Source organism: Trichomycterus rosablanca, chromosome 16 (genome assembly GCF_030014385.1).
Source record: "Trichomycterus rosablanca isolate fTriRos1 chromosome 16, fTriRos1.hap1, whole genome shotgun sequence".
In the NCBI taxonomy this organism is placed as follows: domain Eukaryota; kingdom Metazoa; phylum Chordata; class Actinopteri; order Siluriformes; family Trichomycteridae; genus Trichomycterus; species Trichomycterus rosablanca.
In genome coordinates, this window is record NC_086003.1 from 1,549,047 (window position 1) to 1,562,130 (window position 13,084).

Sequence of the window (13,084 nt, forward strand, 5' to 3'; positions counted from 1 at the left end):
TGAAAATGAAGCTATATAAACACACACACACACTGGCACACACACTCACTTGCAGATTGCAGGGAAGCACTCGGACAGACCCTTCTTCTTCACCAGTGAGCCCTCGATGCAGTACATGATGATGTCCATCACCTGTACGAACAAAACCAGGATGAAAAGAACAAACTGGACACATAAAACGACTTTGTCTGTTCGATAATGGACGTGCTGGCCCTCACAGAGGCCCCCTAGTGGGTCCCGCCCCCCTGGTTGAGAACCACTGTTCTATTCCATTCATTTATGATTTAGGACCCGAGTTTTGTGTGTGCAGGGTGAGCGCCGCACCTCCACCAGCAGGTCCACCACGTCCGAGGGCATCTTCTCGATGAGGATCTCGATGACGCGCAGGATCTCGGTCTTGGCTCGAGCCAGAGTGGTGGTGTGGATGTTCTGCTGAGACTGAGAGCCCTGAGACTGCATCGCCGTGTGTCTGTGCACCTAAAATATACAGAAATTCAATTACAACTAAATACGCCCAAAACAGGAACACACTGCACCACTGTAAATGATTCTGAATCATCTAAATAATTCTGAATCACCTGACTGATCCAGCTCACACCAAAACCCAGAATTGCAAATTATTTTAATTATTATTGTTATTATTATTATTGATAATATTATTACCATTTTATTATTATTGTTGTTATTATTATTATTTTATTATTATTGTTATTATTGCATTGTTGTTGTTGTTTTGTTGCGTTATTATTATAATTATAATAATATCATTATTATTGTTATTATTACCATTTTATTATTATTATTTTATTATTATATTATTCTTGTTATATTATAATAATATTGTTATTATTATTAATTATTATTGTTATTATTAATGATTATTATTATTTCTATTGTTATTTATTATGTGATTTTATTTTCATGTTCTACCACCGCTTTATTCTGGTCAGGGTTGCGGTGGATCCGGTTTCCCTAGAATCACTGAACTCAATGCAAGAAACACAGTAAACGATTCTGAATCACCTGACTGATCCATCTCGCACCAAAACCCAGAAGGTGGATTTGCTATTCTAACTGTTTTGGATCGGTGTTGTCAATGCCGAGTATTTTCACTTCATTCCACTTTCATGCATCCTGGTCAGGGCTGCAGTGGGTCCAGCATGTGGTGGGTCTACAACCAAGACAGGATGCCCATCACTGATGCCAAAGCCTTGGTCACCCCCCGCAACACACAGCTGATCGTGTCTGTATGTAGACACCCAAGTGGTTGATAGCACGGCTGGTGATTCGAACCCTGGATCTCAGCGATGGTGGGCTAGCATCATTTACGTCTCTAATTAGGAAATCACCTTGTTTATTTGTTGCAACCCAAAAAAACATCTTTACACGCAACCGAAACACACACACACACACACACAAACCTCTTTGGCGATGGTGGTGATGAAGGCTGGCGGTCGGGCCGTGGCGATCAGCGAGAGAGCGTGGCGGGCAGAGCGGGCGGAGTCGGCCGCTGGGTTCAGAGGAAGCCCCATTGTGATGCTAAACAGAGAGAGAGAGAGAGAGAGAGAGAGAGAGAGAGAGAGAGCGAGGGTGGAACGGAGGCATTAGAATATATACAGTGCAAAGATTAGAAGCAGCTTATAATGTCACTTCAAGGTCAATGGGATCACTCAAACGGGGGCAGAGTAATGGACTGAGGACAATACGGGCGCACAATACCCCCCCGGGTTCACCCTCCCACACACGCGCTTCACACAGCGGCGTGCAAATCGGCCGGTCAACTGCGCCTCAGCCAGGCCCCTTGTTAACAAATCACCCGGACGCTCGCGTGTGTGTGTGTGCGCGCGCAACTGAATATGCATCTGGCCCCGGGTTCGATGATCAAAGTGTGTGTGTGTGTGTGTGTGTGTGTGTGTGTGTGTGTGTGTGCAGTCCCCCGTGCCCAATGAGACGCGTGGCTATTGTGCGAACGCCAGCTTGTTCGGGCCCCACATTCTGTTTGTACCCAGCATCCTTCACTGTCTTTTATATAAACACACCCAGCCGCCCCGAACACCCGTTTCCAAAAACAGTTGGGACGTTTAATATAATAGTACTAGAAAAGATTTAGGGATTTTTCTGGAGTGTGCTGCAGGCATGAAAGTTCAAATTCTAAATGTGTTTATATTACCTAAAGTTTTGGATTAAAAAATAAATAAAGATTCAAGAGAATAAACACATCACAGATTCTTCTTTTCACATTCCTTCATAATTACAATTATTCTAATTCAATAAAAATTGATGAGTTATTACTGTTATATTACACAATAATACAGGCACTTCAGAAAAAAGCTTTTGTGACATTAACATAAATGTACAAAGTAATATTAGTAATATCAGTATTAATAATAATAATAGAATTGAATTTTTTTTAAATTATTATTATTACCCTTAATATTATTACATTGTTAGAACTTTTTTCAACATTAAAATAAATGTACAAAGTAGTAGTATCAGTAATAATAATAATAGAATTTTACATTATTTGAACTATTATTGTTATTACCCTTAATATTATTATTACATTGTTATTTTATATTATTATTTTTATTATTATTAATAACAATAAAAAAAAAAAATTATTTGAATTATTATTACCATTATTATTACATATATTTTAACCATAATTTTTTTTTTTATTATTGATATTATTATTATTGTTTTATTATTGTTTTTGTTATTGTTATTGTTATTATTATTATTATGTTATTATTGTTATTATTATTATTATTATAATGTTATTATTATTATTATTATTATATTATTATTATTACAATTGTTAATATTATTGTTATTATTATTATTATATTATTATTATTATTATATTATAATGTTATTATTATTATTATTATATTATTATTATTATTATTGTTATTATTATTATAATATTATTATTATTATATTATAATGTTATTATTATATTATTATTATTATTATTATTATATTATTGTTATTATTATTATTATTATTTTATCATTATTATTATCAGGGTCGCGGTGGATTCGGTTTCCCCAGAATCACTGAACTCAATGTAGGAAACACAGGATGCCAATCCATGCCAGAGCCTCGAGTATCGCACAACACCCACCCCAACTTTTCTATCCCCCTGCCCCCGCAAGCGCCACAGCCAATAACGTCTGTATGCAGACGCCCGACCGTCCGATAGCACCGCTGAGGATTCGAACCCTGGATCCCAGCTGGAACGGACGAGCAAAATTTACTGCTGTGCCACCCGGGCGCCCAATAACCACCAGAACAACAATAATAAGAGCATTAATAATAAAACAACAACCACGCTGCTCTGGGTCTCAGGAGCCAACATGAAGCAGGAGAGTGAGTTTGGGAATAATCGACTCCTCTCCCTCGTACACACCTTTTATTTGACACGTTTGGGTCCTTTGTTGTGCCTGAATTCTGTGACTGAATATAAATAATAATAATAATAATACTGAATCCTATATTATTTTACATTCTTTATTTTAATCACATGTATCATCGCGCTCCTTCTGAATTATTCCTATATCCAGTCACTGTACAGAACTCTGAAAACCCTCAATATATATTTACATCTCAGGCCGTTAAAAGAAGTTTTTTTATTTAAAAACCCAAATCATCTTCTTATTCTGATGGAATTTAAGGCGCATAATTAAAGTTTAAGAGCTTTAAGACTTCTGGAGATGAGGCTTAAACCAGTGACCTACTGATCGATAGTACGATACTCTGGCCGCTGAGCTCTCACCGCCACGTGCGTCAGAAACTCCGAATCGCAAAAGCACCGGCGCATCTCGCCGTCGATAACCCAGCGCAGCGCAGCCGACTTCAAACCCGTAATCCCCGATTCTCAAGGATTTTTCAGCGCATGATTTCATCCAAGATTCCTCACCGTCCGAGATCGTCCTCCTTCCACCGACCATCCGGACCGCAGAGGCGAACGCGGGTTCTGTGACGTGCAGCCAACATTAAAGGAAATAATTCAGCTAAAAGTCGCTTTAAACCGGAAATCAATCGGCGCATCAACGTTTCATGACCTCACAAGATCACGCGGTTCACAAATTCTGCTCCACCAAGTCCTGACCAGGTAGTTACTGCTTACACAACATTCATCAACTGCATGTTTTTGGGAGGAAACCGGAGCTCCCGGAGGAAACCCACATAGACACAGGGGAGAACATGCAAACTCCACACAGAAAGGACCCAGACCGCTCCACCTGGGAATCGAACCCAGTGCTACCCACCTAGCCACCGTGCCACCCCTGACCACCGTACAAAGGACTCGCTGTAGTAAGTTTAAACCTGAGACGACTGACCAACCATGAGCTGAGAAATGGATGTAAGGCAGGAATACTCAATCCACCACAGGGCTTCGTCCCCAAACTCCCTTTATCAGACACAGCCGATCATGTCTAGACAATAAGTAGACGCCCAGCCGTGCAATAGCACAGCTGAGATTAGAACCCGGATCTCAGCAATAGTGGGATATTTTCATTATCAGTATTATTAATATTATAAATTATTATAGGGCCAGTGGTAGCTCAGTGGTTAAGGTACTGAACTAGTAATCAGAAGGTTGCCACTTCAAGCCCCACCACAGGCCCTTAACCCTCAATTTCTCAAATCATGTTCAGTCAGTACTGTAAGTCGCTTTGGATAAAAGCATCCGCTAAATGCTGCAAATGTAAATGAAAATGGGCTTGAATAAAACATGATACAAATGTTCTATTATTAATAGAATTTCATGTTATTTTGTCATGCTATTATTATTATTATTATTATTACCTTTAATATTATTATTACATTGTTATTTTTATAATGATTTTTAATATTATTGTTATTAATAATAATAGAAATTTTTGTTATTTTAATTATTATTATTATTGTTGTTGTTATTATTATTATATTACTGTTTTTGGTGTTGTTTATTATTTATTATTATTATTATTATTATTAATTATTATTTAATTTAATTTTTATGTTCTACCACCGGTTTATTCTGGTCAGGGTCGCAGTGGATTCGGTTTCCCAGAATCACTGAACTCAATGTAAGAAACACAGGATGCCAATCCATGTCAGAGCCTCGAGTATCGCACAACCCACCCACCCCAACATTTCTATCCCCCTCCTCCCCCAAGCGTCACAGCCAATAATGTCTGAAAATGGGCTTAAATAAAACATTATACAAAAGTAATATTGTGTATTTATTTAAAATATAAAGATAACAAATGTGTAATCAATAAAAAATCATTAAATCAATAATAAAAAACATGAGAAGCGACGTTACACAGGGGTCCAGTCGTGCCGTTTCTATCAGCCGGAGTTTAAACGTCCTGACGCATTACTGAGCCGTTTAACCTTCTGAAAGCTGAAAAAGTTCTGAGCTTCACATCGACACGTTAGTTTCTCTGATTATAACGTTTAATCTTTAAAGATAGAGCTCGAGGCACTTACACACACACACACACACCAACACACACAGGTTTATTTATCAGGGTGCAAATAACGCGGGACTGAAATTACAAATCAATGCTGTTAGCAATCTGTCGTGTACAGATAAGGAATTGTGGGTAAATATGACATTTTTCTGTCATTTACCCACGACTCAGAGCTCATGCGGTTACAGAGTTTACACACCCGACCGTTCCTCTCCAAACACTCGTAATGAAGTGAGCTGAGCGCCGCCGATAAATCAGCCGTAATTAACTTCACCGCCAACGTCGTGTACGTGCAGTTCTACAGATCTATAGAATTAACTTATATAAATCATTAAACACGTGTTTAATATCAATGCTTTATAATTATATTACATTTAATTTATATACACCGATCAGCCATAAGATTAAAACCACCTCCTCCTTTCTACACTCACTGTCCATTTTATCAGCTCCACTTACCATATAGAAGCACTTTGTAGTTCTACCATTACTGACTGTAGTCCACCTGCTTTCATGCTGTTCTTCAAAGGTCAGGACCCCCACAGGACCACCACAGAGCAGGTATTATTTAGGTGGTGGATGATTCTCAGCACTGCAGTGACACTGACATGGTGGTGGTGTGTTAGTGTGTGTTGTGCTGGTATGAGTGGATCAGACACAGCAGCACCGTGTCCACTCACTGTCCACTCTATTAGACTCTCCTACCTAGTCGGTCCACCTTGTAGATGTAAAGTCAGAGACGATCGCTCATCTATTGCTGCTGTTTGAGTCGGTCGTCTTCTAGACCTTCATCAGTGGTCACAGGACGCTGCCCACGGGGCGCTGTTGGCTGGATATTTTTGGTTGGTGGACTATTCTCAGTCCAGCAGTGACAGTGAGGTGAGTAAAAGCTCCAGCAGCGCTGCTGTGTCTGATCCACTCATACCAGCACAACACACACTAACACACCACTAACACTGGCAGCACTTTGCTGGTACTGGTACCAAAATCCCAAATGGTTCGGTGCTTTTTTCACCCCAAAATCACAGAAGAAAACTTGGTCCCGTTGTGTCCCAATAACTTTACTGGTTTGGAACCAGTAAACCTGTGATGCAAGCTGCTGATTGGCAAGGTGGCGGGGTCCCGGTGTAATACCGAAATCTAAACGATGATATCAGCCGAGCGAGTGTGTACACAGACGTGATGGGCAATATCTGAGGCCATGCCATGGATTAACGCCCTGCTCAGGGTGTTTCTGAGTGGAACTGGACCCACTGTGACCCTGACTAGGATAACACATGATTAAAATGAAGTGAATTGAACAGAGCTGCTGGTGCTTCATTATCATGACTGTTATTATGGTTCACTAACAAACATAAAGCCATTAAATGAAATAAAGAGATGCTGCCAGGAAGTCGTCCGTGTGAGTGTGAGTGTGAGTGTGTGTGTGTGTGTGTGTGAGTGTGTGTGTGTGTGTGTGTGTGTGTTTTCCATCGTGAGAAAGTGCTCAGATGTCTGTTTATTGGAACAGCAGGATTATTTCTGTAATCAGCTGGTTTGCATGTGGACGACGTCCAGCTCTCGTTAAGCTCCAGACAACAAACGAGTCGATAAACTTCGCTCAGACGAGACAGAGGCTGCTGTGTGAGACCTGTCTCACACACCTGTCTCACAGAAACTTCTCACAGACAAGGCTTACAGACATCTCTCAAGGGCATGTCTCACACATCTGTATTACTGACACATCTCACAGACAGAAACGTCTCACAGACCTGTCTCACAAACCTGTCTCACAGATACGTCTCACAGACCTATCTCGCAGACACATCTCAGACAGAAACGTCTCACAGACCTGTCTCGCAGACACAGACTTGTCTCACAGACACAGACCTGTCTCACAGACACAGAAACGCCTTACAGACACAGACCTGTCTCACAGACAGAAACGTCTCACAGACACGTCTCGCAGCACTGTCTTACAGAAACAGAAACATCTCACACACACTTCACAGAACTGTCTCATAGATACGTCTCACAGACATGTCTCACATACCTGTCTCGCAGACACATCTCACAGACCTGTCTCACAGACACAGACTTGTCTCACAGACCTGTCTCACAGACACAAAACACAGAACTGTCTTACAGACACAGAACTGTCTTACAGACACAGAAACGTCTCACAGACACTTCTCACAGACCTGTCTTACAGATACGTCTCACAGACCTGTCTCACAGAAACGTCTCACAGACACAGAAACGTCTTAGAGACACAGAAACATCTCACAGAAACCTCTCACAGACACGTCTCACAGAACTGTCTTACAAACAAAGACATGTCTCACAGACCTGTCTCACAGACCTGTCTCACAGACCTCTCGCAGACACATCTCACAGACCTGTCTCACAGCCACGACTCACAGACCTATCTCACAGACCTGTCTCGCAGACACGCCTCACAGACCTGTCTCACAGTCACGTCTCACAGACCTGTCTCACAGACACATCTCACAGACCTCTCGCAGACACATCTCACAGACCTGTCTCACAGACACGGCTCACAGACCTATCTCACAGATACTTCTCACAGACCTGTCTCACAAATCTGGTCCCTGGACATGCATCACGAGCACATCTTCCATCAGCTCCACCCTGACTGCATCCTGAACCACACGAGCTCGACTGCAGCTCGGTACTTAAGAGCTGGATGTGGTTTGTGGTGAGAAGATTCGGGTTTGGCGCTACCATCAGTCCTGCAGCTCCAGCGCTAAACATCCAGTCCAAGGATAACGGTGGAAACTGGAATTCTGACCAACGTCCAGTTTATTAAAGCCCTGCAGGAATGATTATAATATTCTGATGTACATCAGAAACAGATTCATTTAAACCAGCTTTATAATCAGCAGCTAAATAATGAGACGTGATCTGATTCCAGACTGTACCGCGGTTTCGGACTGAGCGCTGTGACAGAGCTAACGATGATTTCTGCCAGATTCAGCGGACGATAACGAAGCCGATAAGTCAGGAGGAGTCTCGACAAATCCTGAGCTCTTCATACACCACTGATTCAGATACAGCTTATAATGAGAGACGGACGAACGAAGAGAGAGAGAGAGAGAGAGAGAGAGAGAGAGAGCGCGAGAGAGAAAGGTAAAGAACAACAGTCTGTGTGAATGAGAAAGTAACCGAGTGTGTGTGAATGCGTTTGTGAGTGTGTGTGTGAGAGGTATAGTGTGTTAGTGTGTGTGTGAGAGAGAGAGGTATATTGTGTGTGTGTGTGTGTGTGTTAGTGTGTGTGTGTGTTAGTGTGTGTGTGTGTGTGTGTGTGTGTGTGTGTGTGTGAGTGAGTGAGAGGTATAGTGTGTTAGTGTGTGTGTGAGAGAGAGAGGTATATTGTGTGTGTGTGTGTGTGTGTGTGTGTGTGTGTGTGTGTGTGTGAGAGAGAGAGGTATATTGTGTGTGTGTGTGTGTGTGTGTTAGTGTGTGTGTGTGTGTGTGTGTGTGTGTGAGTGAGTGAGAGGTAGACGCTGGTCCTGATGGCTGTAGCTGCAGTGCCACCTACACTCGATGGTGAGTAGGAGAGTTTACGAGTCGCTGCTTCACTAAACATTGACACACAACCAACATAAACACACACACATACACATACACACACACACACACACACACACACACACACACACTGCAGCAGCTGAATTCAACAGATCCAGTTAAACAGACTCGACTAAACAGAATCCAACCAAACAGATCCAGGCTAAACAGATCCAGTTAAACAGATCCGCCTAAACAGATTCAGTTAAACAGATCCAGCTAAACAGATCCAGTTAAACAGACTCGACTAAACAGAATCCAACCAAACAGATCCAGGCTAAACAGATCCAGTTAAACAGATCTGCCTAAACAGATTCAGTTAAACAGATCCAGCTAAACAGATCCAGTTAAACAGACTCGACTAAACAGAATCCAACCAAACAGATCCAGGCTAAACAGATCCAGTTAAACAGATCTGCCTAAACAGATTCAGTTAAACAGATCCAGCTAAACAGATCCAGTTAAACAGACTCGACTAAACAGAATCCAACCAAACAGATCCAGGCTAAACAGATCCAGTTAAACAGATCCGCCTAAACAGAATCCAACCAAACAGATCCAGGCTAAACAGATCCAGGCTAAACAGATCCGGTTAAACTGATCCAGTTAAACAGATCCGGTTAAACTGATCCAGCTAAGCAGATCCAGCTAAACAGATCCAGTTAAACTGATCCAGCTAAACAGATCCGGTTAAACAGATCCAGGCTAAACAGATCCAGGCTAAACAGATCTGGTTAAACTGATCCAGTTAAACTGATCCAGTTAAACAGATCCGGTTAAACTGATCCAGTTAAACAGATCCGGTTAAACTGATCCAGCTAAGCAGATCCAGCTAAACAGATCCGGTTAAACTGATCCAGTTAAACAGATCCGGTTAAACTGATCCAGTTAAACAGATCCGGTTAAACTGATCCAGTTAAACTGATCCAGCTAAACAGATCCGGTTAAACAGATCCAGGCTAAACAGATCCGGTTAAACTGATCCAGTTAAACAGATCCGGTTAAACAGATCCGGTTAAACTGATCCAGCTAAACAGATCCAGTTAAACTGATCCAGCTAAACAGATCCTGTTAAACAGATCCAGCTTAACAGATCCGGTTAAACAGATCCAGCTAAACAGATTCAGTTAAACTGATCCAGTTAAACTGATCCAGCTAAACAGATCCTGTTAAACAGATCCAGCTTAACAGATCCGGTTAAACAGATCCAGCTAAACAGATTCAGTTAAACTGATCCAGTTAAACAGATCAGGTTAAACGAGCCACTAAGTGACTGATCCTCAGTCTCTAACACTCTAAAGCTCCGGTCCTCTGCCAATAACTAATCAATGACTTTGATCAGAAGAGCGATCGGTGTGGAAAAGAACTTAACAGAAGCACAAAAGCACTCTGCGGTCAATTCTTCTTTTACAGGAACACACACAAACACACACACAAACACACACACACACACACACACACAAACACACACACACACACACACACACACAAAGAAACAAACAAATGTATCTCACAGTTCTGATCATTTGGAAGTGCGAGTGCGCATCACTACACTGTTTACACTCCCAGAGCCAATTCTAGTTATACTGTATTATTACACTGTATTACCAAAAGTATCTGGACGCCTGACCATGAGCCTGTTGGACGTCCCATTTCAGAGCGACCTCTGTGTGATCTTAAAGGTTTCTCACGGGGGGTGGGTGCTGGAGCCTATACCAGCTTTTCAATGGGCGCAAGGCACACAGTAACACCCTGGACGGGGTGCCAGTGCATCGCAGGGCAGACACACACACACACACACACACATTCACCTATAGAGCAATTCAGTATCTCCAATTAACCTGACTGCATGTTTTTGGACTATGGGAGAAAACCGGAGCTCCCGGAGGAAACCCACGCAGACACAAGGAGAACATGCAAACTCCACACAGAAAGGACCCGGACCGTCCCGCCTGGGAATCGAACCCAGGACCTTACAAGACTTTACATTTACATTTAACAGATTTCTTTATCCAATGTGACTTACATTACAGTTACAGTTTACAGTCTGAGCAATTAAGGGTTTAGGGCCTTGCTTAAGGGCCCAACAGCAGCAACCTGGCAACGGTGAGGCTTGAACCAGCGACCTTCTGATTACTAATACAGCACCTTAAGAACTATGCTACAGATTGCCCTGTTTTGGCAAAAGATGACAGCGTTTGTATGAGTGGTCACTGGCGTTGGTCAGGAAAGGGGCTGAGGTCAGGGCTTTTCTTCATGTCCTTATAGAGCTTGCTTTGTGCTGGAACAGGGGCCTTCCCTAAACTAATTCCCTTTCAATAGCTGATTTATTACAGGTGTTAGCAACTGTTGTAGCTGAAGCACATGAATACAAATATTAGACGTGGCGTCCTAATAGTTTTTTGTCCATTTATGTGCATTATTAGAAAAGTGTTTTCAAGTAAATAAGAGTAAATTAGTGGCGTCAGATTCCGGCGTTTTTATCCTTTTATTTTTCGACCTTCAGGAGGAATTTGCTCGGGGTTAAATTATGGTAATAAAAAGAGGTGAATTATATCGAGTCCTCGGCTGTAAAGGTCAGAATTTCACTCTGTTGGTTCACGTCTGCACACATGTAGATGATAAAGAAACACACGAACGTCTGGATCAATACCTGCGCTTCCTGCGGAGACTAATGGTGCCGAAGTGTGAGTGTATCTCGCTTCCTCGCTTCACTAAAACACACACACACACACACACACACACACACATCTGCACGTACGCACGTGGGTCCGCGCACCTCCGCTAAACGAATCTGCTCCAGCTAAAACACGGCCGGAGTCGAGCGCGGGGGTCAGACAAAAGAGGACGCGTCAGCGCGGCGTAATTGATGAACCTGGATGAGAAGCGTGTGGGGCGGGTGGGGTCGGGGTAGGAGAGGGAAGCGGAGGGAGGAGGCCGGGATGAATCTTCCATCTTCAGAGTTTCTGGCGCTCCTCCCGCCCTCCCGCCCTCCCGCCGACCGGCGCCTGAAAAATGAGCGCCATTTTGCGCTAACCTCGTTACGGGCGAGGCAGACGTATTTGTATTCATAATAAATTTTGCGCCGATAGGGTTTCGTCTTAACGAGGCGCGCCGGGTCCGGGGGTATCCTTCATGCCGCTAACCAGGTTTGCGGAGTCGCCCGGTCGAGGTTAACCTGCAGACGTATGGGTCTCCCTGTAGTTTAAAAGGTCCTGATGTCCAGCAGCGCAGACATCATTACAGCGTATTAGAGCCCGTCAGTGGTGTTACCACATCCGTCCTCGTCCGGATGTGTGTCCGCCCGGGCGGATGTTCACTAAGGCAGGATGTTCGGCAGGAATTTCTATCAATGTGTATGTTTTCTAAAGTATGTCTGTGGGGATTTGTGCCTCAGTTTATGTTTCGGTTCATTCCAGAGCTGTTGAGTGGGGCATAAGTCAGGACTCTGTTCAGGACACTGGAGTTTCTTCATGTCTTTATAAAGCACAGTCATGCTGGACAGGACAGGACCTTCCCTAAACTGTTGCTGCAAAGTCGGAAGCATATCATTTCCTTTATGCAATTGATTCATTACAAGTTATGACTGCTAAGGCTGAAACACATGAATTTAATAATTAGAAGGGCGTCCCAATACTTTTGTCCATGTAGTGTATATACAGTATATATATATACAGTGTATCACAAAAGTGAGTACACCCCTCACATTTCTGCAGATATTTAAGTATATCTTTTCATGGGACAACACTGACAAAATGACACTTTGACACAATGAAAAGTAGTCTGTGTGCAGCTTATATAACAGTGTAAATTTATTCTTCCCTCAAAATAACTCAATATACAGCCATTAATGTCTAAACCACCGGCAACAAAAGTGAGTACACCCCTTAGTGAAAGTTCCTGAAGTGTCAATATTTTGTGTGGCCACCATTATTTCCCAGAACTGCCTTAACTCTCCTGGGCATGGAGTTTACCAGAGCTTCACAGGTTGCCACTGGAATGCTTTTCCACTCCTCCATGACGACATCACGGAGCTGGCGGATATT

General features: G+C 42.5%; 1 protein-coding gene across 4 annotated transcripts in view; it reads right to left on the bottom strand.

Annotated features, from left to right (window-relative positions):
* LOC134330945 (WD repeat-containing protein 7) overlaps nt 1-13,084 on the bottom strand; it is a 118,164-nt gene that overhangs the window by 17,683 nt on the left and 87,397 nt on the right. For 3 of the 4 annotated variants that reach the window (XM_063012243.1, XM_063012242.1, XM_063012244.1), the window contains 3 exons: nt 1,422-1,539; nt 325-477; nt 50-132 (listed from right to left, as the gene is read on the bottom strand). In XM_063012243.1, coding sequence (XP_062868313.1) covers nt 50-132; nt 325-477; nt 1,422-1,539 — 354 coding nt within the window. Of the gene's footprint in view, nt 1-49; nt 133-324; nt 478-1,421; nt 1,540-12,165; nt 12,634-13,084 lie in introns of those variants that run through there. The other variant, XM_063012245.1, reaches the window with a different exon arrangement.